The following is a 27819-nucleotide window of genomic DNA, read 5'->3' on the forward strand; positions in this document are numbered from 1 at the left end:
GACATTTTGGTTAGTGATTTTTATTGGGCGAATGTCTTCTCTGCTCCGTCGACGGTTCTGATCAATGTACCCCGCTTCCCCACCAACGAAATACAATAGAGGTTAAGACAAGAGAGGAAGCTGCTAACTGGAGTCTGGCTGATGGGAAAATGGCAAGATCTCCAGGGAAGGGCAAAAGGGATTCCCGTCACATGTTGGGACTTCACAGCCAGCATTTTCTGGAAGCACTCTGGGTCCATGAAGATCACCTTGGGAAGGACAGCTCATATTCCCCTCTACCCTGAAGAGGTGAGCTCTCTCTCTCCACAGTGCCCAATTGGGGGTAAAGGTCACCTCGCTGGCATTTCAGGCCCCCCCCAACCCAAAGTCACCCACCCCACCCACAAGGCAGCGTCACTATTCAAGCGCTCATCCTTCCTTCCTCTCCCGGGTCTCTGGACTTCTTGATCATCTCAGATTTTCCAAGGCACCCCAGGATTTGGGGTGGGGTGGGGGTGTTCAATGTCTTTTGGGCTGGTTTGGGCCGATGTATTTCAACGGAGTGTAGCTGGGCTTGCCGATGATCTCTGTGCCCATCAGTGGCTGGAGGACGTCTGGTACCCGAACGCTGCCATCCTACAGAGGAGGGACAAAGGCAGAGGAGGCGGTTTGAGGACCCTGTGCCGGCCACCTTCTGCCCTCTGCGCAACGTTCTGCGAACCGCCCTGGTTATTCTGTGAACCACCCTGAGACCTCCGGGTACAGGGCGGTCTATAAATTCAATAAATAACAAGAATACAGTGGACGCTCGGGTTGCGAACGTGATCTGTGCGGGATGCACGTTCTCAACCTGCAGCGGCGTGTCTGCGCACGCGCGGGTTGCGATTTGGTGCTTCTGCGCACGTGCAAAGTGCGATTTAGCGCTTCTGCGCATGCATGATCGCCGAAACCCAGAAGTAACCCGATCTGGTACTTCTGGGTTTCAGCAGTCCGTAACCCAAAAAAACGCAACCTGGAGCGTCTGTAACCCGAGGTATGACTGTAACAACACAGCGCCAAACGAAACCAACACCAAACTTGTTTCTAACAGGGTATGGCAGCTCCTAGCCCCTAAAAATCCCCATCAGGCCTGGAGTGGATGGGAGCTATAAATCTCTTGGAACAATCCACAGGAACCAACTCCTAGGGGCTGAGGTTCCTCTGGCCCCTGCAATAAAATATTTGAGGGGTTCGCCTCCCCCCCACAAAGCAGATGGACATTGCCTCTGGGCTGGAGGTGGGGCCCTGCTGCCGTGCACAGAGCCCAGCCTAAAGTGGAGCATGCTCTAGTTTTTTTTAAAAAAATATTTTATTTAGGATTTTCTTGTTTTACAGAAGTGTAATGCCTCGTATTTCCCCCCCCCCCCATGTAACATTTTTACTATTCCAAACCCTCCCAATCTGGATCCCCCCAACCCAACTCCGCAGTTGGCAGAGAAAACTACACTCTTTTATCTTCTCACATAAAAAACCAAGAATAAGCCCCAAATGCCTGCACCTCCCCACCTCAGAAGGAGGATGGGGAATCCCCAACATAGAAGCATATTACATTGCCAACCAAATACGCCATATAATCCCATACATACTCAAAGATGAGACAAAACAATGGGTACACCTAGAGAGGGACACAATTGAAAATACCTGCACCACAGCATACCCACTCCTCCCAAACAAACTAAAGAAAATTCCCACAACACTCAACAGGTACACACAGACCATGCTCAAAGCATGGAAAACACAAATAGGCAAACTATCCCCAACCCCATCCCCACTAATCCCCCTGGCGTACCACCCATTATTCCACCATGCAGCACAAAACCTCCAGATAAAAACCTGGCGAACCAAAGGCTTATATCGCCTAATAGGCTTTTATAAAAATAACAAACCTTTGTCAACACAAGAAATACGAGCATGCTCTAGTTATCTCCCACTTGGACTACTGCAACACGCTCTATGTGGGGCTGCCTTTGAAGGTGACCCGGAAACTACAATTAATCAAAAATGCGGCAGCTAGACTGGGGACTGGGAGTGGCCGCCGAGACCATATAACACCGGTTCTGAGAGATCTGCATTGGCTCCCAGTACGTTTCAGAGCACAATTCAAAGTGTTGGTGCTGACCTTTAAAGCCCTAAACGGCCTCAAAGGCCCAGTATATCTGAAGGAGCGTCTCCACCCACATCGTCCAGCCACTGAGGGCCAGCTCTAAGGGTCTTCTGGCGGTTCCCTCCCTGCAAGAAGTGAGTTTGCAGGGAACCAGCAGAGGGCCTTCTGGGTGGTGGCGCCCGCCCTGTGGAACGCCCTCCCATCAGATGTCAAGGAGATAAACAACTCTCTGACTTTTAGAAGACATCTGAAGGCAGCCCTGTTTAGGGAAGTTTTTAACGTTTGATGTTTTATCGTGTTTTTAATATTCTGTTGGGAGCCGCCCGGGACGCGGGTGGTGCTGTGGGTAAAAGCCTCAGCGCCTAGGGCTTGCCGATCGAAAGGTCGGCGGTTCGAATCCCCGCGGCGGGGTGCGCTCCCGTTGCTCGGTCCCAGCGCCTGCCAACCTTGCAGTTCGAAAGCACCCCCAGGTGCAAGTAGATAAATAGGGACCGCTTACTGGCGGGAAGGTAAACGGCGTTTCCGTGTGCTGCGCTGGCTCGCCAGATGCAGCTTTGTCACGCTTGCTATGTGACCCGGAAGTGTCTCTGGACAACGCTGGCCCTCGGCCTCTTAAGTGAGATGGGCGCACAACCCCAGAGTCTGGCAAGACTGGCCCGCATGGGCAGGGGTACCTTTACCTTTACTTGGGAGCCGCCCAGAGTGGCTGGGGAAACCCAGCCAGATGAGCGGGTTATAAATAACAGATGATGATGATAATGATGATTATGCTGGCAACGAACCTTGCGCTGGTTGGATTCCAGGAGGGCAATGATCATCCGGGGAACAGCGCAGGCTGTGCCGTTGACCTGCAAAGAACAGACAGTTGTGCTGAGACGCTGGAGGCCCCCAGTGTAGCATCGGGTTAAGGAGGAAAAAGAGCATAGGTTATCGACACCTGGCCTCTCCTTCTTCCCACCCATCCCTGTATGTCAGGCCACAGGCCCAGGGCCCAGCTTACCGTGTGCGCATAAGACAGGCGGCCTTCCTGGTTGTAGTACATGATGTTCAGCCGGCGGCTCTGGTAGTCTGTGCAGTTAGAGGCACTGGAGATCTAGCAGGGGAAACGAAGGGCAGTCACATGACTGGCCAACAAACAACAAATCAAAACAAACAACACAAGCAACACGATGGCCAGTATACTAGATAGCACTGCAATTCTTATTGCATAATATACATAATTTAGTACAACAACAAAAAAAACAAAATGTGTACACTTGTAAATTCTCTAGTATATTTGAAATCAAATGAACACACGTCTGTCAATCTTTGAAAGTCTGTAAAAGTATAATAAGTCTATAGTTGAAACAAAGTACAGTGGTACCTCGGGTTAAGTACTTAATTCGTTCTGGAGGTCCCTTCTTAACCTGAAACTGTTCTTAACCTGAAGCACCACTTTGGCTAATGGGGCCTCCTGCTGCTGCTGTGCCGCCGGAGCATGATTTCTGTTCTTATCCTGAAGCAAAGTTCTTAACCTGAGGTACTATTTCTGGTTTAGCAGAGTCTGTAACCTGAAGCATATGTAAACTGAAGCGTATGTAACCCAAGGTACCACTGTAATAGATGCTATCCTGTGGGCTAAGTGGTAAAAACTTTGTTTCCATGGTGCCGAAGTAGTAAGAGAATAACAACGTAGGACAGTGATCCTGGATAATCTGACTGTTTTGCTGGAATCTTCTTCAGCACAACCCATAGATTAGCAAAATGCACAAGGAGCAGTGGTCATAAGGATATGTAACCACTGCTCAGGGGTTTGCTGTTACATAAATGGCCAAGGCAGAAATTGTGTTGGGAGTCCTTGGGGCAGATCTCAGAAATGATTGTAGATATGAGAGTCAGATTTTGTCATCATCAAATGATATACAATGAATTGAAAAGGATGTTCAAAACAACTTTTATAAAAAACAACAACCCTGAAGCTCTCCTTTTGGTAATTATAGGGAAAGAACTACCTAAATTGTATAGAAATTTATTTATGTATGCTACTACAGCGGCAAGAATGCTACTCGCCCAAAATTGGAAGGAAGCAAAGGAAGAATGGATACAAAAACTTATGGAATATGCAGAAATGGCGACACTTACGAGAAGAATAAGAAATCAAGATAACCAACTTTTTATAAAAGAATGGAAATGGTTCATTGAATATTTACAGACAAATTGTAAACAAATAAAAAACATTAGCAGGGTTATTGCAATAACCTGCAGCTTTATAAGAGTATATATTTACAGTAGATAATTAAATTTGTAAGTTAAATGAATTTGGATAGGCAGAAGATATGAAAAAGTAAATTTAAGGAACCGCAGAAAAGAGAGGGAAGTTTCGAAATGTGAAATGGATTGTAAAATTAATGAAATGTATAAATTTTGAAAAGTATAAGTAAAAAACTAAAAAAAGAGAGAGTCGGATTTGGGTATGGTCAAAGGGGGGATAGGACCCTCTTGGTGGACCCAACACTCTCAGAATTAAAGGGGGAGAGTTTTGCAGGAGAGGGAGGGAGGGGAATTCTCTAGACTGTGACGACAATCCTATGCTAGACGGATCCACAGTCCAATTTCCTACATTCCCATGTTCTTCTTACCCTTCTGCGCCGCTTCTCTGCAGAAGGAGATTGAGAAGAATCTATCGGACTCTCCCCAGGGCTTCTTCCACTTTGGGGTTGGGTTGCCCCTTGGGCTAGAGATTCAGGAGCGAGCGGACTCTTCCCCCACTCACCTCTCCATACTTGTCCCGGCCTGGCATCCAGGCCTCAATGTCGAATTTCCTGTATGCAGGTAGGCCCAGTTCCTGTGTGGGCATATCCAGGACCCTATTGGTAAAGAGAAATCGGGATCAGATGTGTAACGGCGGCCATGAAAGTTGGGCACGCACTGTCGCCACCTTGGCCGGAAGGCATAAGCTCAGGAACCTGATTGGCCTTCTCTATCCAGGTCTTGCTGCCTGAGGATTGCTAAGTACCGCATTTTTTGCTCTATAAGACTCACTTTTTCCCTCCTAAAAAGTAAGGGGAAATGTGTGTGCGTCTTATGGAGCGAATGCAGGCTGCGCAGCTATCCCAGAAGCCAGAACAGTGAGAGGGATCGCTGCTTTCACTGCGCAGCGATCCCTCTTGCTGTTCTGGCTTCTGAGATTCAGGATATATTTTTTCTTGTTTTCGTCCTCCAAAAACTAGGTGCGTCTTGTGGTCTGGTGCGTCTTATAGAGCGAAAAATACGGTAAATAAGTGAGATTACCTTTTTGGGCCTTATTTTGTAGAACTCATACACCGCTGGACTGAAAACAAGCAAGCAAGCAAACCCTCAAAGCCATTTACAAAAGATAAAACAGCAAACTCAAGAAAAAGTTGCAATAGTTTAAAGCACAGAAAAGTTAAAATACAGTGGTACCTCGGGTTACATACACTTCAGGTTACACTCCGCTAACCCAGAAATATTGCTTCAGGTTAAGAACTTTGCTTCAGGATGAGAACAGAAATTGTGCTCCGGCGGCGCGGCAGCAGCAGGAGGCCCCATTAGCTAAAGTGGTGCTTCAGGTTAAGAACAGTTTCAGGTTAATTACGGACCTCCGGAACGAATTATGTACTTAACCCGAGGTACCGCTGTGCAGAAACAGATTAAAATGACCTCAACTTTCTGAGCATCTTGTAGGTACAGTGGTACCTCGGGTTAAGAACTTAATTCATTCTGGAGGTCCATTCTTAACCTGAAACTGTTCTTAACCTGAAGCACCACTTTAACTAATGGGGCCTCCCACTGCTGCCGTGCCGCCGGAGCACAATTTCTGTTCTCATCCTGAAGCAAAGTTCTTAACCCGAGGTACTATTTCTGGGTTAGCGGGGTCTGTAAACTGAAGCGTCTGTAACCCGAGGTACCACTGTAAACTGTACTGAGCTGTTAAAAGCTTTATGCGCTAATAGTAACACCTTGAATTGGGCCTGGCAGCAAATCAGCAGCCAGCGCAGGTCTCTGAGCACGGGCGTGATAGGCTGGCGAGTTCTCGCTCCTGTCAGCAATTGTGCTGCAGCATTCTGATGTTCCCTGGACGTTGCTTTGTTAGTACTGTATTTTAAACATGCCTAAGTATACCCTCTAAGGTGGGTTCGGGATGCAACCAGACATGTCTCTGCTGGCTGGCCTAGCAGCCCTCTTTCCCCCTCCTCAACGATCACACACCCACGTCCCCAGCAGCCAACGGCGAGCAGGGGTCCCTCAGCCACCACCACCCCAGCTCTTGCACGACTCCCTACTTGTAGTGCAGTCCCAGCTCAGAGAAGATTTCTTTCTGCACGGCCAGGAATTCATCCAGCAAGGCCTCGCTTTCAAACCCAGTCTCGTTGGCAGTGACCCCAAACATTTCCACCTGGATTGTGGAGAGAGAGAGTGTATGATTATAGAGATGTCACTTTTATGAAGAGGCATGTAGTAAGACATTGATCCCCTACTGGTGAGGCTCGCTGACCTCCCGGAAAAGCAAAAATTCGACCTTTTCCTATTAGGCAAAGATCAGAAGACGACCCGGATGGTCGCCAGATTCTGTGTACAGATCTGTAGGCGCAGACCATCTCCCAACTCAAACTAGTTCGTTAAGAAAATCCCCAAACTCTGTTCTATGAGTGACTCTCGATCAGCTCCCTGCAGTAGTTTATTGCTGTACATTGTTTTTAAATTTATTGTTGTACATTGTTTTAATTGTTTGTTTTCCTTCTGTGACTGTACCCCCAATTGTGTTTTATAAGCTGGTCTCTGACAGTAATAAATTATCTATCTATCTATCTATCTATCTATCTATCTATCTATCTAGATCTGTTAGCCAAAGGGAGAGGAAAGAGTAACTGCAGGAGAAGAGGGAAGGGAGAAGAAAAGGAAGACACGGACGCAAGATCTACCCACTCTGGAAGAATGGCAGATGAAACTAATTGACTGTATGGGACTGGCAGAAATGACAAGCAGAATCCGTGACCAGGGAGAAGAGTCGGCAGAAGAAGATTGGAAAAAATTTAAGGATTATTTACGGAAATATTGCAAAATTAAGGAAAGTTAAATGGTGTTGGATTGAAACTGAGTGGTTTCTAGCTGTAATGATATAAAGGAACATAGATGGGGGAAAAGGGTTTGAAAAATAAGGTAATGTTATAAGCTGTAATGCTTTAAATGAAGGATTTGCTGAACAAATAACCTTAATTGGGATGCAAGGAGGAGAAGTATGAGGAGGTCTGAGAAATTTGTTATCTAAAAGTATGATTTATGAACTTTATGTTTTTCTTAATGTTTTTGTTTGTTCTGTTTTTGTTTGTTTGTTTAAAAAATTGGAAAATTTAATAAATATTCTTTAAAATGGAAAGGAAGACACGGTTCTCCCCCTTCCCAATTAATCCCCACGTAATCCTGAGAGGTAGGTTAGGCTGAGAGTGACTGGTTGGCCTAAGGTCTCACCCACAGAGCTCCAGGGCAAGTGGGGATTTGAACTCGGGTCTCTCCCAGGTCCTAGTTCAGCACTCCAAAATTTTTTTTATATATATATAAAATTTTTATTGGCTTTTCAACATACATTATAAAACATTACAAACGACAAACACAAACAAACATAAAAACATGTATAATTTCATGAATTTTTTCATGTACCCAATTTCAACGACTTCCCCATGCCTCCCTTTTCTGCATCCCTATTTTAAACTTTTTCAGCAACCCCTGATCTAGATTACTTATAAATTCCTTTCTTTAACCCTTTTCTTTCCTCTTGTCCAATCATTTATCTCTGCAAATCTGCTATGCTTTACCCATGACATTTTAACACTCACTAATTTTACAACAATTTTTAAGATAAAATTTAAATTTCTTCCAATCTTCTTCCACCGTCTCTCTCCCTTGGTCACGGATTCTGCCGGTCATCTCAGCCAGTCCCATGTAGTCAATCACCTTCATCTGCCACTCTTCCAGCGTGGGTAGTTCTTGTGTCTTCCAATACTTTGCTAGTAGAACTCTGGCTGCTGTTGTAGCATACATAAAAAACGTCCTATCTTTCTTTGACACCAATTGGCCTACCATGCCCAGGAGAAAAGCCTCTGGTTTCTTCTAGTTCAGCACTCTAACCACTACACAACACCACCTCTCCACAGAGGAGGGAGCCCAAGATAACCCAAACCCTGCAGGAAGCACTCCAAGGCCCCATGTAAACTTTGCGTGCCTCTTACAATGCACCTCTTACGAACGCCAGCTCTGAAGCCCACACATCCCAGCAGGAAAGCTAACATCACCTGGGCCCTCTGGCTTTCTGCTTTTTCAATGAGAACGGGCTATCTTTGCAGCGCTGAGGACTAGAAACTTGCATCGTTTGAAGCGGAAAGCAAGAGAGCCTTGGGATGAGTCCGATTAACAGATCCCATGCATTTGCTGTGCTTGCGTCGAACTGAACAACACGCTTGATGTGCCATTAGCATCTGTTAAGGTATCAAATTTCTCATTGAGCTCCATCCTGCTCCACCCCACCCCAAAAAATCTCAGGATGCACCAATAATAATAATAATAATAATAATAATAATAATAATAATAATAATAATATATTATACCCCGCCCATCTGCCTGGGTTTCCCCAGCCACTCTGGGCAGCTCCCAACCGAATATTAAAAACACAATACAGCTTTAAACATTAAAAACTTCACTGTACAGAGCTGCCTGCAGATATCTTTTAAAAGTCAGATAGGTTGTCTTACAACAGTAACCCAGCTATTGTCCATGGTGGGTGGTTCTGATTAGGACTGGCAAGGCAGAAGACCGGGAGCCCAATGTTAGGTGCAGCCAGAGAGACAATGGCAGGTGGAACCCTGGTCTAAGAGGATGGTCTGAAGGCACCTGGGACCCCCAGCTTGCTGAGGCCCGGGTCAGTGCCATAATAATAATAATAATAATAATAATAATAATAATAATAATAATAATATACCCCGCCTATATGGCTAAGTCTCCCCAGCCACTCTGGGTGGCTTCCAATCGAGTGTTAAAAACAATACAGCATTAAATATTAAAAACTTCCCTAAACAAGGCTTCCTTCAGATGTCTTTTAAAAATAGGATAGCTGCTTATTTCCTTGACATCTGAAGGGAGGGCGTTCCACAGGGCGGGCGCCACCACCGAGAAGGCCCTCTGCCTGGTTCCCTGTAACCTCACTTCTCGCAGGGAGGGAACTACCAAAAGGCCCTCGGAGCTGGACCTCAGGCCAAACCATGGGGGTGGAGATGCTCCTTCAGGTATACAGGACCGAGGCCTGTGCTGCAGACCTTGTCCTTTCTCCCCACCTCCAACGGCGCCACACCTTGAGCGCACGTCATCCTCACCTTGGTGAACTGGTGCACTCGATACAGTCCCCACGACTCATGGCGAGTTTCTGTTTCCGCCCTGTAGCACGTGCTGACACACACTGTCCTGGCCGAGGCGGAAGAAGAGACAGAAGGGCTGGTGAGGTCAGTGGTCAAGAGGAATTGGGCAGAGGGGTCTGTGGGTGGGTGCACATCGCAATTCCACGGGAGGGCAGTGTTACGGAAATTACCGGGGGTGGGGGCACATCTTTAACTTACAAATATTATGCCTGAATGTATCCTTTCAACTTGACAGCTCAGGGAAGTTACCTAGCTTAAAAAATAATATAAAATCATCTCCTTTCCCAGTTTCCTCCATTCCAAAGCTATTTTCCTCTTGAAAATGGACTCCAGGAAGTTCCCAGAGGTGACAATTGCTGGGCTCATTGTTAGCCAAAGGAAGCCAAATCTCATCACCTGACTCGCCTCAGGCTCCAGACATGCAAAGGAACTTCTATTGTACTTTTGGGTGGTGGGTACTTAAGACATATTTGTCTATGCTAATCTTATACCTGAGTCTTGCCCTGCCATTTCTGCTTATGCTAATCTTGTACCAAGGACTTGTCTGGACATGTTGGCCAAGGTTAACCCCTCCCCTTATGTGACATGTCAGTGATGTAGCAATGATGTAGCAATGATGCTGTACGAACTATATTCTGGTGGGAACCACTCCGGCGGGAAGGTAAATGGCGTTTCGGTGTGCTGCTCTGGTTCGCCAGAAGCGGCTTAGTCCTGCCGGCTCCCTCGGCTAATAAAGCGAGATGGGCGCCGCAACCCCAGAGTCGGCATGACTAGACCTAATGGTCAGGGGTCCCTTTACCTTTACCTAACGTTCTGAACGGGACATGGGTGGCACTGTGGGTTAAACCACAGAGCCTAGGACTTGCCAATCAGAAGGTTGGTGGTTCAAATCCCTGCGACGGGGTGAGCTCCCGTTGCTCGGTCCCTGCTCCTGCCAACCTAGCAGTTCGAAAGCACCTCAAAGTGCAAGTAGATAAATAGGTACCACTCCGGCGGGAAGGTAAACGGCGTTTCCGTGCACTGCTCTGGTTCGCCAGAAGGGGCTTAGTCATGCTGGCCACATGACCCAGAAGCTGTACGCCGGCTCCCTCAGCCAGTAAAGCGAGATGAGCGCCGCAACCCCAGAGTCGGTCACGACTGGACCTAATGGTCAGGGGTCCCTTTACCTTTACCGTTCTGAACATGTGCACAGCGGCACCTGAACGCATTGACAAAGTGGGCAGAAAGTTTCTCACCTCACGGGGGTGTCTTTCAGATTCACCGCATGATCCATGAAGTACCCTAGTAGGAAGAGAAGGTGGTGGGAATGGATTTGAGTGAAGAAATTGGGGCACGATTCCTTAATTCCTTTGCCCCGGACACTCTCGTCAACCCCGTCCTGCTAACGTACATTTTGCAACCAGGGATGAAGAAGGAACTAAAAATAATGTTTCAAAAGTTTTGTTTCTACATTTTATGTGCAGCCTGCCTCTCTCTCTCTTTTGGAGATATGAGCAGAGCTTTGTTAATACAAGTGTCTCCCCATTAGGGCTGGGCGATACCTGGTTTTCAACATCACGATATATCACCAGCTAAACATTGTGATAGACTGGGATATTGTGATGTCTGAAAGAAAGATGGAGCTTTGCAAAGGCACTGGCTGGCTGGCTTCACGGTTTTTCCCACATTGCGATTTTTGCATAACATACACACATACCATGATTCACAACATGATTTTTCCAGATCAAAAACTATGAAGCCAATATCATGATATGGACTTCTAAGTGGTCTTGGACGATGTATCAATATATCGCTCAGTCCTACTCTCCACTTTTACACGTGACTATGTATACACACCATGTCAGCAAATAATTAAATTGATTTAATCAATTTAAAATTGATTGAAGGCCTGGAAAGAGAAGGGAATCTGCAAAAATGGCACAAAACGAGGGGGAAAGCGGCCTTGGCAACTGTCATCCCAGGAACCTTTGCACCGACCTTTGAGGCCCATGGAGAGTTGAGAAGTTTGAGAAAGGAGGTTTGGAGGGAGCGATTGGGATGGAGTTGGGTAGATTTTCTAAAAGGGTTTGGAGGGTGTTCCCCGCTATACGTGATTTCATGGTTATGCACAGTACCCAGGTGGAGATGCCTGTGTGTGTTTTATAGAATGTGGCTGTTTTACCGATGATTTGTAATTGTTTCGCTGACAATTTGTTAATTATTTTATACGGCTTATGCTGCAATTGTGACGATCTGTTATGTCGTTGCTATTTTTTCTTTTGAGAGTAATTTTTATTAATTTTCAATTGCAACAATACAATAATAGCCTCATTATAACAATGCCAAATTATAATACAGTTAATAATACAAATCATTGATGCCAAATTATACAGTGTAGGTGGCCCCCTGCGTGCTAGAATTAATGGTTTGATGAGTTACTTTGTTTCTGCGTTCCAAAATCTTATAAATTTCAATTACGCTCTAGTCAAAATACCAATCCCTTATATCACAACTGCAGTTTTAATGACTTCCATTTGCGATTTTTTTTTGCTTGTGAGCCGCTTTGTGATTGGTGTGAGTGAAAAGTGGCATGAACAATGAAGGAACAAGCATGGCCAGAAATGATGGGAGTTACAGTTCAACAACATCTGGGGATATAAAGAAGAAGAAGAAGAAGAAGAAGAAGAAGAGTTTGGATTTGATATCCCGCCTTTCACTCCCTTTAAGCAGTCTCAAAGCGGCTAACGTTCTCCTTTCCCTTCCTCCCCCACAACAAACACTCTGTGAGGTGAGTGGGGCTGAGAGACTTCAGAGAAGTGTGACTGGCCCAAGGTCACCCAGCAGCTGCATGTGGAGGAGCGGAGACGCGAACTCGGTTCACCAGATTACAAGTCTACCGCTCTTAACCACTACACCACGCTGGCTCTAAAGATGGGGAAGGCCAATAAACCTTCTCTGGAGCATAAGAAAGTTCTCTCCCAGTACTCCATCGAGGAGGACATTCCTGCAATGAAATCTAGAGGCCAGAGCTCCACCCTTTTGCCATACCTGCAATGCCAACCTCGGACGTGCCTGCCAGGCTCAGGTCTTCAAAGCGAGAAGGGTCTATGTTGTACAGCAGAGAGGAGCTGGCTTCTGGGGGCATGCCACAACCTTCCTGGGAAGCAGAAGGGGAGAGGGTGGGTGAGTCTACAGAGCTCCCATCAGGTCCAGCCAGCATGCCCAGTGGTCAGATATGCTAGCAGCTGCAATCCAGCAACAACGGGAAAGTGCCCGCCCTGTGGAACGCCCTCCACCAGATGTCAAAGAGAACAACAACTACCAGACTTTTAGAAGACATCTGAAGGCAGCCCTTCAGCTTTTAATGTTTGATGCATTACGGTATTTTAATATTTTCTTGGAAGCCACCCAGAGTGGCTGGGGAAGCCCAGCCAGATGGGCGGGGTATAAATAATAAATTATTATTATTCTGAACTAGATGGGCCAAAGACCTGCCTCCATATGAAGCAGGCTCTAAAGTTATCAGACGTCCCCGTTTCCCGGGGACAGTCCCCGGATTTACAAATCAGTCCCCTGACAAAATCCTATCATTCCTACTAAAGTTGAAAAGTGTCCCTGGATTCATTGAAAAAAAATCTGGTAACCTGACCACGAATATTTTATTTGTGGGAGTGAGGCTACTTACAAAGACGGCTCCTTTCAGCAAATCTGGAACAGTCATGGGGATAAAGCGCTGTGGGAGGAAAGGAAGAGGATGAAGAGCTGTAGGAACCATCTTTGGGTGCCTGGCTCCCAGGGACCCCCTAAGAAGGTAAAGGTAAAGGGACCCCTGACCATTAGGTCCAGTCGTGGCCGACTCTGGGGTTGTGGCGCTCATCTCGCTTTATTGGCCGAGGGAGCCGGCGTACAGCTTCCGGGTCATGCAGTCAGCATGACTAAGCCGCTTCTGGCGAACCAGAGCAGCGCACGGAAATGCCGTTTACCTTCCCGCCGGAGTGGTACTTATTTATCTACTTGCACTTTGACGTGCTTTCGAACTGCTAGGTTGGCAGGAGCAGGGACCGAGCAGGGGTCCCTTTACCTTTACCTAACGTTCTGAACGGGACACGGGTGGCACTGTGGGTTAAACCACAGAGCCTAGGACTTGCCAATCAGAAGGTCGGTGGTTCAAATCCCCGCGACGGGGTGAGCTCCCGTTGCTCAGTCCCTGCTCCTGCCAACCTAGCAGTTCAAAAGCACCTCAAAGTGCAAGTAGATAAATAGGTACCACTCCGGCGGGAAGGTAAACGGCGTTTCCGTGCGCTGCTCTGGTTCGCCAGAAGCAGCTTAGTCATGCTGGCCACATGACCTGGAAGCTGTACGCTGGCTCCCTCAGCCAATAAAGCGAGCTGAGCGCTGCAACCCCAGAGTCGGCCACGACTGGGCCTAATGGTCAGGGGTCCCTTTACCTTTATTACTTCCCTTGATCTGGACACTATACTTCTGTTGATGCAGCCTAGAATAGCATTCAGAGTCTTTTGCTACTGCATCACACTGCTGACTTATGTTCAGCTTATGGTCCACCAAAACCCCTAGATCCTTTTCACATGTTCAGCTAGTAAGCCATGCACAGTGTTACCTCGGGTTAAGAACTTAATTAGTTCTGGAGGTCCGTTCTTAACCTGAAACTGTTCTTAACCTGAAGCACCACTTTAGCTAATGGGGCCTCCCACTGCCGCCGCACGCTTTCTGTTCTCATCCTGAAGCAAAGTTCTTAACCCAGGGTACTATTTTTGGGTTAGCGGAGTCTGTAACCTGAAGCGTATGTAACCTGAAGCGTATGTAACCCGAGGTACCACTGTACTGTAAAGGCTGGGAGACCTGGCAGGCTGATTTGCAGTAAGTCCACACCTTTTTTTTAATAAAGCACTAGAACCAATCACTCCGTCGCTTTTGAAGTCCTTCTTTGGCATCCCTGCACCCAACCACCACCCCCACAAGCCCTCCTCTGGCCCAGCGGATCAGGACACTCTGCTCCACAGGGTAAAGGTAAAGGTAAAGGGACCCCCTGACCATTAGGTCCAGTCGTGGTTGTGGCGCTCATCTCGCTCTATTGGCCAAGGGAGCCGGCGTGCAGCTTCCGGGTCATGTGGCCAGCATGACTAAGCCACTTCTGGCGAACCAGAGCAGCGCACGGAAACGCCGTTTACCTTCCCGCCAGAGCGGTACCTATTCATCTACTTGCACTTTGACGTGCTTCTGAACTGCTAGGTTGGCAGGAGCAGGGACCGAGCAATGGGAGCTCACCCCATCACGGGGATTCGAACCGCCAACCTTCTGATCGGCAAGCCCTAGGCTCTGTGGTTTAACCCACAGCGCCACCCACATCCGCTCCACGGGGTACCCCCCCCCCAAAAAAGACCGTTCGGTACCTTTTTCAGCAGCTTGTTGAAAGTGAACTGCACCAAGGCTTGCTGCAACATTGCTCCTGCCCCACGGAGGTAGTATGACCGGTAGCCCGAGATGTGGGACAGGCGCCTGCGGAACAGAGGCGAGGAAAGAAGGAGGCATTGAGGAGCTTCCCAGGGAAGTGGGGCTTGATCTGCTAATGTGGGTCACCCTGCTGTTAGGATATTGATGTTCCGTTCCACCCTAAGAGGAACAGATATGTGGATTGTTGTCTGTCACATGTGTTTACATTCCAACACAGCCTGCTGGGAACTTCCATTGTGTATAGCTTTTGCTTTTGCTTCCTGCTCTTGGACATGAAAGAGAGCAGACATGTTTTTCTTTGCCCTGAACTATGCTGAATAAACTGCTTGTAAAATATGCTTTACATATGCCTCTGTCTGCCACTTCTGTTGCGTGTTATTCACTCTGCTGGTTAAGGTGTGTTCAAGCTTCTGAAGGCTTCTGAAACTGTGTGCCGCTGTTTTGATGCTGTTCCAAGGACCTGAATTTGCCCGGATGCCGGCCAGTGGGCTGGAGCCAGCTGGGGGCCAGCGAACTGCCCCCCCCCCGTTCCCTTGGACACATCCCAACACCTGCTTGGGGGAGGGCAGGCTGGGCGAGCTGGCCTTTTAAGCCCTGTCAACAGCCAAGAGCTTCAGGAGTCACTAGCTACCCCCAGACTGTCACTATTTTGCAGGGAGCCATTCCATCACCAGAAACTTAGATTTGCACAAACTGGATTAAAGAGCCCTGTTGCAACAAATGTCTCTTTGGCGCTCTTCCCTGGAGGTACTGGGGACTGAACTCTCTGCTTGCAAGGCAGGTGCTCGACCCTTGAGCTGAGGTCCTTTCCCTGCCATGTTCCCAATATCCAGTTGCACCAAGGAGGACAACGCTCTCCAGGAAACATGGCCCCACGGCCACGTTAAGAGTGCCAATTTCATGACGAACGCATTTAGTCAATGGCAGGCTTCCTTTCGTGACAGGAGAGGCTCTTAGCTTTGGCCCGAGGCTCAGAGGGAGCTTTGTGAAACAGATCACGGGGGCGGGGGGTGGGTGGGAAGAAGCCTGCTACTGGAAAAGGCCCTGGGGCCAAACAGCTCATCTCAAAGGCCACCCATCAAATATTCATCCCTGTGCAGGAAGGAGAAGGGCTTCCAATCAGCTAATGGGTGCCTGCAAATTCTGGAAATATCCACTCAGAGACCAAAGGCACCCTTTGTCCTGCCTGAATCATATTTAGCACCCTGTCCCTCCATCAGGGCATTAGGCAATTTGTCTAAGTCTTGTTTGCTCCCTCGCTCCTCTGCTTGCCTTCGCACAAACGCAATTCCTCCAATTTTTTAGGGAGCTGGTGGCTGCAACAATGGGGCAATTTATTCCAGGCCTCAGAGCCTGTTTACGTGGGGTTGTATCCAGCTAAATTGAAATACCGTATTTTTCGCCCTATAGGGCGCACCTAGTTTTCAGGGGGGGAAATCAAGGGGAAAAAATATGATCCCCCCCCCAGCTCTGGGAGCAGCGGACAGGCTGCACGCAGCCTGTGCGCTACTCCAAGACCTTTTCCCTGCTTTTGCAGGAGGTGGGGGAATTCCCCCACCTCCCGCAAAAGCCCACAGGAGGGAGAAGAGACTGACTCGGCCAGTCAGTCCCTTCTCCCTCCTTGGGGAAAAGCCCCCAAGAGCAGTGCACTCTTTAAAGGCTGCGCGGCTCCTGCGGGCTTTTCGACCCAGATTGTGGGGCTGGTGGGGGGGGAAGCGCTGCTTTCCCCCACCGCCAGCCTCCAAACCAGGTCGGAGAGTAGCGGGAAGGTGTCACGCGCCTTCCCGTTGCCCCCCAATCCTCTGGGGCTGGCGATGGGGGGAAGCGCTGCTTTCCCTCACCGCCAACCTCAAAGAGCAGGCTCTCCTGGCTTCAGCGAAAGCAACGTGAAGCCTCCAGAGCGCAGGCTTCAGAGGCTTCGCGTTGCTATCGCTGAAGCCAAGGAGCCTGCATTCGCCCCATAGGACACACACACATTTCCCCTTCATTTTTGGAGGGGGAAAAGTGCGTCCTATAGGGCGAAAAATACGGTACTTTATTGTCACTTGTACAACTTGTATACAGTGAGATTACACGAGCACCCCCCACTCAGCTCTCTTAGTCTTAATTCCCCTCGTTTACTGACGCACACCCACCAAACCCGAAAGTCAGTTGCCCTGTTGTTATCTTTTCATTCAGCAGCCTAACAGCCCAGGATAGAAGCTGTTCTTTACCCTGTTGGTGCGACTAATCATGCTTCTATATTTTCTGCCCGGGGGCAGGAGATCAAGAACGTGCCGGCCAGGGTGTGAACTGTCCCTTAGAATGTTCCTCACTCTCCCGAGGCAACGTTCTTCCGCTATTTCATCCAGCGGATTTACGGGACAGCCCATAATATCTTGGTTTCAACTAGGGCCAGGGCCTTTTCAACACTGGCCCCGACTTGGTGGAACACTCTGTCACAAGAGACCAGGGCCCTGCAGGACTTGACATCTTTCTGTAGGGCCTGCAAGACAGAGCTGTTCCGCCTGGCCTTTGGTTTGGACTCAGTCTGACCCTTATGTTTCCCTCTCCTTATGGCCTTGATTTATCGGCTACTTTAAAATGAAGCTGCATTTTAAATTGCATTTTAACCTGTATTTTAAATTGTCCCCCCCCTCTTTTCTCCCTATTATATTTTTACTGTAATTTTATTGGTGTTAGCCACCCTAAGCCCAGCTCTGGCCAGGGAGGGCGGGGTATAAATAAAATTTATTATTATTATTATTATTATTGTTATTATTATTATTATTATTATTATTATTATTATTATTAAGCAGATCTCTGAGGCGACAGATTAGAGACATTTGCAGTTCTACCTTTCCCAGATGCCACTGGGATTGAACCTGAGTCCTTCTGCACCTCTACCATTGAGCCATGAACCTCTCCCTAGGAAGAGGCAGCTGCCTAGAGAATATTAGTGGCACTGACTAAGGGAAGAAGGGGGAAACTTAATTATTTCCAGATGGTATTGAAAGTACCGTATTTTTCGCTCTATAGGACGCACTTTTTCCCCTCCAAAAATTGAGGGGAAATGTGTGTGCGTCCTGTGGAGCGAATGCAGGCTCCTTGGCTTCAGCGATAGCAATGCTAAGCCTCCGAAGCGCAGAGGGAGCGCTCCGACCCCTCTCGCTCTCCAGGCTTCAGGGATAGCCGTGCACAGCCCCTCCGGCAGGGAGAGGCTGCACGTGGCTATGGCTTCTTTAGCCCCGCGCAGCCTCTCCTGGCTGGAGAGGTTGCGCACAGCTAAAGAGAAAGCCAAGAAAGTGCTGTCTTGGCTTGTGGCACAGCCGCGTGCAACCCCTCGGGAAGGGAGGGGTTGCGCACAGCCTGTACACTGCTCTTTGGGGCTGGAGGGGGGAAATAAGATTTCCCCCCTTGTGAAGGTACATTCTTTCACCTTTGGTGGACGTGCCCCAGGATTAAGGCTTTCTGGGAAATGATATATAATGAATTGAAAAAGGTATTTAAATATACCTTCTTGAAGAAACCAGAGGCCTTTCTCTTGGGCATGGTCGGCCAAGTGGTGCCAAAGAAGGACAGAACGTTTTTTATGTATGCCACAACAGCAGCAAGAATACTTATTGCAAAGTATTGGAAGACGCAAGATCTACCCACTCTGGAAGAATGGCAGATGAAGCTGATTGACTGTATGTGATTGGCAGAAATGACTGGCAGAATCCGTGACCAGGGAGAAGAGTCGGCAGAAGAAGATTGGAAAAAATTTAAGGACTATTTACAGAAATATTGTAAAATTAAGGAATGTTGAATGATGCTGGATTGAAATTAAGTGGTTTCTAGCTGTAATGGTATAAAGGAATATGAAAAAATGGTTTTTTATAAGTAAAAATTTAAGGTTATAATAACTTAAGATGTTGGATAGAAAATAAGGCGATTTTATAAGCTGTAATGCTTTGAGATAAGGATTTGCTGAACAAATAATTTGAACTGGACTACAAGAAGGGGAGGTATGAGGAGGTCAGAGAAATATGTTATTGAAAATTAAGTACTGTGAACTATATGTGTTTTTAATTTTTTTTGTTTGTTTTTTGTTTGTATAAAAATTGAAAATTTTAATAAACATCTCTTAAAAAAAAAAAGATTTCCCCCCTTGATTCCCCCCCCCCTTAAAACTAGGTGCGCCCTAGGGTCCGGTGTGCCCTATGGAGTGAAAAATACGGTAAACGGCACTCTCTCATTCTCTACCAGCAAGTGGAGCTGTTGCTTCATTTCTCTGTGCTTGAAAGGGATTCAGGACTGTCTCCTTTTCCCCCAAATGGTCCCTTTTAAGCAGAAAGCCTTGCATGGGAAGGGACGAGACCGCCAATTTCTCATACACACCTTTGCCTTATGATATCCAGGTCTTCCCCAATTTCCAGGTGCCCTTTCGCCTTGAAGTCAAATGCTGTTTAAAAAAAGAAAAGACAAACACAGGGGGATATGAAGGTTAAACCAGGAATAAGGAAGAATTTAACAGATCCAGGTATTTCTTAAAAAGACAAAGCGAGCGCAGCCTGGAAAGACGCAAGTAACCCCCCCTAGTGGTGATGAAAGGAATCTTTTCTCACCTGGCTTTTCACCAACAACCTCCAAGACCCGCGCTTGGCTCTCATCTCCAATTGGCTGGGGAAAGGAAGAGGTCAGAGGTTAAAGGCATGGAAGCGTCAGAGTCATTTCTGCTCCCTATTATTTACTTATTATCCATTGCATTTTCTAGCCCTCTTTTTCCTCCGAGGAGCTCAAGGTGGTGCCCAGAGCTCCTTTCCTCCCTGTTTTATTCTCACACAACAACCCTGTGAGGTAGGTTAGGCTCCTAAGGTTTTTTCCCTCCCCAGAGAGCTTCATGGCCTAGCTAAGGATTTGAACCCCGGTCTCCCAGGTCCTGTGGGACGCGGGTGGCGCTGTGCGTTAAACCACCGAGCCTAGGACTTGCCAATCAGAAGGTCGGCAGTTCGAATCCCCGCGACGGGGTGAGCTCCCGTTGCTCGGTCCCTGCTCCTGCCAACCTAGCAGTTCGAAAGCACCTCAAAGTGCAAGTAGATAAATAGGTACCACTCCGGCAGGAAGGTAAACGGAGTTTCCATGCGCTGCTCTGGTTCGCTAGAAGCAGCTTAGTCATGCTGGCCACATGACCCGGAAGCTGTACGCCGGCTCCCTCGGCATAAAGCGAGATGAAGAAGAAGAAGAAGAGTTTGGATTTGATATCCTGCTTTATCACTACCCGAAGGAGTCTCAAAGAGGCTAACATTCTCCTTTCCCTTCCTCCCCCACAACAAACACTCTGTGAGACGAGCGCCACAACCCCGGAGTCGGCCACGACTGGACCTAATGGTCAAGGGTCCCTTTCCCTTTCCTTTTTCCCTCCCAGGTCCTCGTCTGACTCTAACCGTAACACCACACTAGCTCTGAGGAGCTAACCACATAGAGTCTTTTACATGGAACGGTTACTGGTTTCAGGCAAAGGAGCTTGAAGGGGCCATCAGTTGGTTAGAGCCTGGTGCTAATAATGCCAAGGTTGCTGGTTTGATCCCCGTAAGGGACAGCTGCGTATTCCTGCATGGAAGAGGGGGGTTGGACTAGATGACCCCCCAGGGTCCCTTCCAACTCTATAATTCTATGCTTCTATGAAGCTTCCATGGGCAGGGGTACGTCAAAAGGCTTGGTGCCCATGCCCCCACATCCCTCTCTTCCTGCACACATATTGCCACGACCACAGGACTATATACAACCTCGGTCCAGTATACCTGAAGGAGCGTCTCCACCCCCATCGTTCTGCCCTGACACTGAGGTCCAGCGCCGAGGGCCTTCTGGCAGTTCCCTCATTGCGAGAAGCGAGGTTACAGGGAACCAGACAGAGGGCCTTCTCAGTGGTGGCGCCCGCCCTGTGGAATGCCCTCCCACCAGATGTCAAAGAGAACAACAACTACCAGACTTTTAGAAGACATCTGAAGGCAGCCCTGTTCAGGGAAGCTTTTAATGTTTGACGCATTACTGTATTATAATATTTTGTTGGAAGCCACCCAGAGTGGCTGGGGAAGCCCAGCCAGATGGGCAGGGTATAAATAAAAATTATTATTATTATTATTATTATTATTATTATTATTATTACTACTACTACTACTACTACTACTACTACTACTATTATTCAGTTTACCATTGCTGGGTGCCACACCACCCGCTCTTCATTTATTTTTATTTTATTGAATTTATTGAATTCATATACAACTCTATACCCATGGGTCTCAGGGCGGTTCACAGAATAAAATCCAGATATCAAACCACAAAATACGTAATAAAAATAAAAACAACAACCCAATGGCCGCCTCCCCCCAAAAACCACGTTTTAAAAAGGCATAGGATGCAAATCAGATCAACCACCGGCCTGCATAGAAAGGAATGTTTTTGCCTGGCGCCTAAAAGTGTATAATGAAGGCTCCAGGCGAACTTCCCTGGAGAGAGCATTCCACAGATGGGGAGCCACTGCAGAGAAGGCCCCGTTCTCGTGCTGCCACCCTCTGGAGCTCTCGGCTATGGGGCACACAAAGGAGGAGGAGACACATGCTCTTCCCCCAGGGAATATTCTCCAGCAGCTCCTTGTTGGAGTACTGGGTGGGCATAGCCTGAAGCCTCACACATTTAGCCAGCTGGAGGTCTCAAGCTCCTTCCCAGCACCTCCTCTCGACTGGCCACTGGCCAGTCACTCAGCCACAACTATCAGGTGAAAGGTGACTAGGGAAACTCACGAAGGTGCAAACTGTTCTGTGTGCACCCCCACCCACAAGCAAGGGAAGGAATGGAGTAAAATGTTACTGCATTATCCAATAACCCCCCTTCTCTTTATCTGCAGAAAAACCCTTGGCTGCATATATCCTTGACCCGGGAAGCCTACTCAGCTGGAGAGCACTGCAGGGCCTTCCTGGCAGTGGCCCCCAGTCATGCTCAATTTGAGTCCCCGAGTGTTCTAGGTTGCTCCTCTCATGTCACACTCTTTTACCACATCTGGATGGGTCCTGTTGGGCAGCCTGAGGGCGCGCAGGTAGTATTTCTCATCCAGCTCCAGCTCCTGCTGGCGCAAAGCATTGAGACGAAGGCGGAGCTCCCTTCCCTGCTTCCGCAACACATTGTAGGCAGGGTGCTGAAAGGGAAGGAGAGGAGGAGAAGGATGCTGTCAGACCCAAGCAGGGAGGGAATAAGAAGCAGGGTATTTATTGCTATTTGGATCCCAGTTCCGGTCTTTCAACAGCAATGAGAAAAGGAAGGAAATACATGTTAACAGGGAACTCCCTCAAGAGAATTTTGGCGCGATTCCTCAAGAGGCTTTGATTTTAGTGATTCTAAAAAGCTTCCAGGCCAACTGGACAGGAAAAGCCCTTTGCCTCATTTCCACGTGGGGAAAAGAGGTTCCAAACGCAGTTCCAAACGCAAGTGATCATAATAAAAATAAATTTTATTTATACCCCGCCCTGCCCAGCCAAGACCGGGCTCAAGGCAGCTAACACCAGGTATAAAAACAAGTGATTAAAATACAACTTAAAAACAAGATTAAAATACAACATTAAAATGCAGCCTCATTTCAGTAGAAACTCAAATCAGAAACTTTTTGGGGATGAAAACGTCAAATCTTCACCAAGGCCAACTATCCAGACTGGTCCTACATGGGCCAGAAAAAAGCCAGAGAAGTCCCCAAATAGGAGTTCCATCACAGAAGGAGAAAGGAAAAAGGAAAGAGGGGGAGGGGATCATGTTGATTCCAAGCCAAAGGCCAGGCGGAACAACTCTGTCTTACAGGCCCTGCGGAAAGAAATCAGATCCTGCAGGGCCCTGGTCTCATAAGGCAGAGCGTTCCACCAGGCCGGAGCCAGTGTTGAAAAGGCTCTGCCTCTGGTTGAGGCTAATCTGACTTCCCTAGGGCCCAGGACCTCTAGGGTGTTGCTATTTATGGACCTTAAGGTCCTCCGCAGGGCATACCGGGAGAGACGGTCCCGTAGGTACGAGGGTCCTAGGCCGTGAAGTGGTCCCAAACACAGACTTCAAGCCTACGAAAGAGTTCTCAGATTTGGCTAATGTGTCGCAACGGTTCTGCTCCAATTTAGAGTTCAGAAGTTGTACCCGTCTATTTAAGAATGGTGCACCCAGTTGCTTTGTTGGTTTGCTTCTTGCTCAAGTTTGAGAAGTGAGAAAAAGGCGCTACAAAATGGGGAAAAACAGAGTTTGAAGCCAACATTACAAGCAAGATTGGGGCTTGCTTAAATTCCATCAAAGCTGACTGTGCAGGAGTTTTTGTCAGCATCGCCCTTGAGCCAGTGCCACCAACTGGACTCATCCACTTCAGCCCCGACTGGGCTAGGCGAGCTGGGTAGCACTTCCAGAGACCACCTTCTGCACAGGAACAGGTCAAAGTGCTGTGGACTCACAGCTTAGAGTTGTGAGCACCGGATTCACTCCCACAAGAAGACAGTCGTCGCACAGCAGAGTACAGCAGAGTATAGCAGAGCATAAACGACTCGGAAAGCAGCTCTGTAGAATATCTTCTTTATTCTATCTACAACTATAATACACAACTATGTACAGAGCTAAATGTGGTCTAAACAAAAATGCTGAACTGCACTGAGTGTCTGCAGCTGCTCTCAGCAGCAACCTTATCTATACACACGTTCTCTCTCTAACACTCAGTCTCTCTCTCTCTCTTTGATGTGAGACTCGAGCGGAATAAGTAGAGAGCAGAAACCGCCCCCCTCCTCTCTGGAGAATCAGCAGAGAACATCAGCAGATTCTTGGATATGGGAGGGGTGAAATCTCCTCAGTTTTGCCATGCCTTGGGGGTTTATATTATTTACTGGAAAATGGAATTGATCCACTGGTATTCAGGGCATACTGTCTCTGGCAGTGGAACTGAAACACAGCTGCCACGGGTAGGAAACAATAAATGGCTTGGAAGCTTGGTTAGTGTTTACACCAGTGCAGTCATATCTCTTGCACCGTTGTTAGCTCCCCAAAAAAGGAAAGTAATATCCCCAAATACTAGAAGGAATGTGGCACAGACCTGACCAGTTTATACGAGCCAAAAGTTTGGGAGAGAGTTGTCAAATCTGTAGGCAAAGAAATGCCAGAAGTGATTCTTCTCCCTTTGCCATACCAGAAAGCACTTGCTCTCTGTTTTAAAGCTACAAATGTTAAATTGTTAAGGTAGCAGGAAAGGATAAAGAACTTTCTTACCGACTGCAAAGTACTTCTGTCTTGGCTTTTCTGGAAAGGGAAGATGAAAGAGCAAGTTAGAATTATTCTCAAGACAGGTAAAGGTAAAGGGACCCCTGACCATTAGGTCCAGTCGTGACCGACTCTGGGGTTGCGGCGCTCATCTCGCTTTAGAGGCCGAGGGAGCCGGCGTACAGTGGTACCTCGCAAGACGAATGCCTCGCAAGACGAATGCCTCGCAAGACGAAAGAGTTTTCCGTTTTTTGAGTCGTTCCGAAAGACGAATATCCCTATGGGCTTGCTTCACAAGACGAAACGTCTTGCGAGTTCTTGCGAGTTTGTTTCCTTTTTCTTAAAGCCGCTAAGCCGTTAATAGCCACTAAGCCGTTAATAGCCGCTAAGCCGCTAAGCCGCTAATAGCCGTGCTTCGCAAGACGAAAAAACCGCAAGACGAAGAGACTCGCGGAACGGATTAATTTCGTCTTGCGAGGCACCACTGTACTGCTTCCGGGTCATGTGGCCAGCATGACTAAGCCGCTTCTGGTGAACCAGAGCAGCGCACAGAAACGATGTTTACCTTCCCGCCGGAGCTGTACCTATTTATCTACTTGCACTTTGACGTGATTTCGAACTGCAAGGTTGGCAGGAGCAGGGACCGAGCAACGGGAGCTCACCCCGTCGCGGGGATTCGAACCACCGACCTTCTGATTGGCAAGTCCTAGGCTCTGTGGTTCAGACCACAGCGCCACCCAGTCGCTTTTAGTTGCTCCATAATAGTTGCTATAATGTGGACTCACCACAATATTCCCCACTTCTTCAGCCACCTTCTCTTTCTCAGCTTCAAGTACTGCAATTTCTTCTTGCACCTCGACTAATCTCTGCCAAGTGGCAACCTAGTAGGCATCAGGAAAGAAGAAGAAAAATATGATACAGCCTAACAGCAGTTTAACAAGATTATTCAAAAACAGAAAGTATGCACAGAAGAAGGTAGTACTGGAAGTGGAGACTGAAAAACAATGGAAGGAAAATGTATGGAGCTTCAGTTACGTTAAGCTGCTAAGGCAAGAACCTGGAAACAGTTCCCTTGACACACAGATGCTTTGAGAGCCATAGAACTGTTACCTTTTACCCTGACATGGCTTCACAGCCTTTATTTAGACACTCATGACCAGGCTGTTACTAATCTTGACAGCCAGGTGGAACTTGAAACTTGAATGCATCATTTTTAAAGCCAGGGCAAAGCGGCTTGCATACACAATGTTAGCCACCTAAGAGGGCAGTAATAATATATATATATATATATATTTTTTTATATATATATTTTATTTATTTATTTATTTATTTATTTATTTATACATACATACATACATACATACATACCCCGCCCTCCCCGGCCAGAGCCGGGCTCAGGGCGGCTAACATCAATAAAATTTCAGTAATAAACGCTAGCTGGTGAAGGTTGGGTTAAACTCCTGGGGCTAAGGCCGCAGGAGAGCGGGAGCAAAAGCACTTGCGCGCCCAGCCGAGCCCACCCACGGCCCGCGCTTACAATCTCGCGCAGGTCCCGCGGCCCGAGGGGCCCCTTGCGCGTCTCCAGCTCCCGCTCGGCCTCGCCCAGCTGCGCGCTCAGCGCCTCCAAGTTCAGCCGCGGGCGCGCCGTCCAGCCGCCCCGCGCGTGCTCGTACAGCCGGCTTCTCCCAGCAGCTGCCGCCGCCGGGCGGCCGCTCCGCGCCCTCGAGGACAGCAGCGGAAGCCCCCGGCGCATTAACCGCGAGCGAAATCCCAGGCCCCGACACAGCCTCATGGGCGCCGCCATGATGGTCGGTCATGTGACACGCGATCGCCGGCCAATGACAGAGCGCCTCCGTCGCAGGCGGACCAATCAGAGGCGCAGCTAGGCCCGCCCAAGCTCGATTTGGTTGCCATGGGGAAGGTTAGGTTTTCCCCTTTAAGGCAGGATGATAGAATGATAGAATATTAAGAGTTGGAAGGGACCCTGGGGTCATCTAGTCCAACCCCCTGCAATTCAGGAATCTCAGCTAAAGCCTATATTTATTTTTATGTCATGTTCAAATAAAATTCAGAGACCAAAGTTTCAAACAAAAACAGTACATGGTGAATACTTGTTACACAGAAATTTTCCCAAGCAACTTGCAAAATTTAAGCACAAATAAAAACACATCATATATATTTTTAAAGAAACATTTACGCAGAAACATGCCCAATTCATTTAAAAAAATAATACATGAAGCAACTCCCAATAACAGAAGCAAAAAGCCTCAGTATCACACACATGAGCGGCAAACAACAACATTCGAATTTGTCAGAAGCCTTTGGAAAAATGTATGTTTTTAATTGGCGCCACAAAATGCAAAATTTATTATACTTTAAATACCTTTGAAATTCAGTAGGAAACCCTGATTCCATTTTTTATTTATTAAAGGTGTTTGTTTATCATGCAGCCAAAGGTCCAGGGTAGAAATCGAGATGACCCAAGCCAAAAGAGTGAAAAAATATACCATAATTCAAATTTTAATGACAAAGAAAACCAGCAAGATCAACAAATTCAGATGCCCAATATGCCTCCCAGAAGACTGGGCAAAGAGGTGCGCCTTTATTTCAGAAGGAAGGTTTATTCCAAAGGCAAGGGGCCACCACAGAAAAGCCCAGCCCTGGGCACCCGGCCTACAAATCTCACTAGGAGCAGGGACCTCACTAGACAATAAATCCTGTAGCACACTGGTGTCCAAACTTTTTTCAGAGAGGGCCAGATTTGATGAAGTGAAGGGCCATGAGGGCTGGCCAAAGTTGTTGACCTTTTTTTTTTTTAGGATTGAAGTTGTTGAGGTTAGGATTAAACCAACTGACAGGCTGGATTAGGCCCCCAAAACAGACTTTGGACATGCCTGCTGTAACAGAATCATCTCCTAACCCCTTCCCATCTACACTGCAACCTGTCTGACACAAAACACATAGTATAAAACGTTCCAATAAGCTACCTTATACCAGACCAGATTATTTTTTTCTTTCAGTCCGTCTAACCCAGTATTGTCTACCTTGACTGGCAGCAGCTCTCCAAGATCTTAGGCAAAGAACAGTCATTCTCAGTACCTATGTAATTTTTAAAAATGGAGAATGTTATGTACTGAAGTTCTCACCCTGGGCCAGCAGGGATATACTGTAGATAGTTTTCACTCAGGTCCACACATGCAAATAAGGAATTGAGAGTGACATTCAGTGATTGGCTAGTTACAGAAAGTTGTTATTGTTGCGTTGTAGTGGATCTCTATATAAGCAGGCTGGCTGAACCCTTCAGTTCAGTTCTGTTCTGGCCTGTGAATAAACAAGAGCTGTTTGAAGAATCGCTGTGTCGTCTGATATGTTCACCCACAACTTAACGGAGAATCAACCTGCTGAGGCATTCTGCATTTAATATATGAATGCAAAATTACAAATTAGCTGGACACCCTATGACCACAAAATTATAGGATATCCTACTCCACAGAGGTTTTTCCTCTACTGTATTCGAAAAGCTCTCTGCCAGGCCAAGTCCCATGAAAGATAAGGAATCCTACAATGGAGAAGGAGGACATTGTCCCATCAGCAGGTAGCAGTACCTGTACAGAT

The 27819-nt window shown here is 47.6% G+C and overlaps 1 protein-coding gene across 1 annotated transcript; it reads right to left on the bottom strand.

The window, feature by feature from the left end:
* SARS2 (seryl-tRNA synthetase 2, mitochondrial) lies at positions 1-26028 on the bottom strand. The gene is made up of 16 exons (XM_053401851.1): positions 25742-26028; positions 24990-25085; positions 24214-24243; positions 21992-22132; positions 19566-19620; positions 19339-19402; positions 14919-15024; positions 13193-13240; positions 12556-12664; positions 10764-10809; positions 9487-9574; positions 6406-6518; positions 4875-4968; positions 3123-3215; positions 2905-2970; positions 1-615 (listed from the first exon to the last, which is right to left on the bottom strand). Exons 1-16 carry the CDS (start codon positions 26006-26008, stop codon positions 499-501), a joined length of 1533 nt encoding a protein of 510 aa, XP_053257826.1. The 5' UTR covers positions 26009-26028; the 3' UTR covers positions 1-498.
* Between the last annotated feature and the right edge of the window lie 1791 nt (positions 26029-27819).

Source organism: Podarcis raffonei, chromosome 8, assembly GCF_027172205.1.
Source record: "Podarcis raffonei isolate rPodRaf1 chromosome 8, rPodRaf1.pri, whole genome shotgun sequence".
NCBI classification, from domain to species: domain Eukaryota; kingdom Metazoa; phylum Chordata; class Lepidosauria; order Squamata; family Lacertidae; genus Podarcis; species Podarcis raffonei.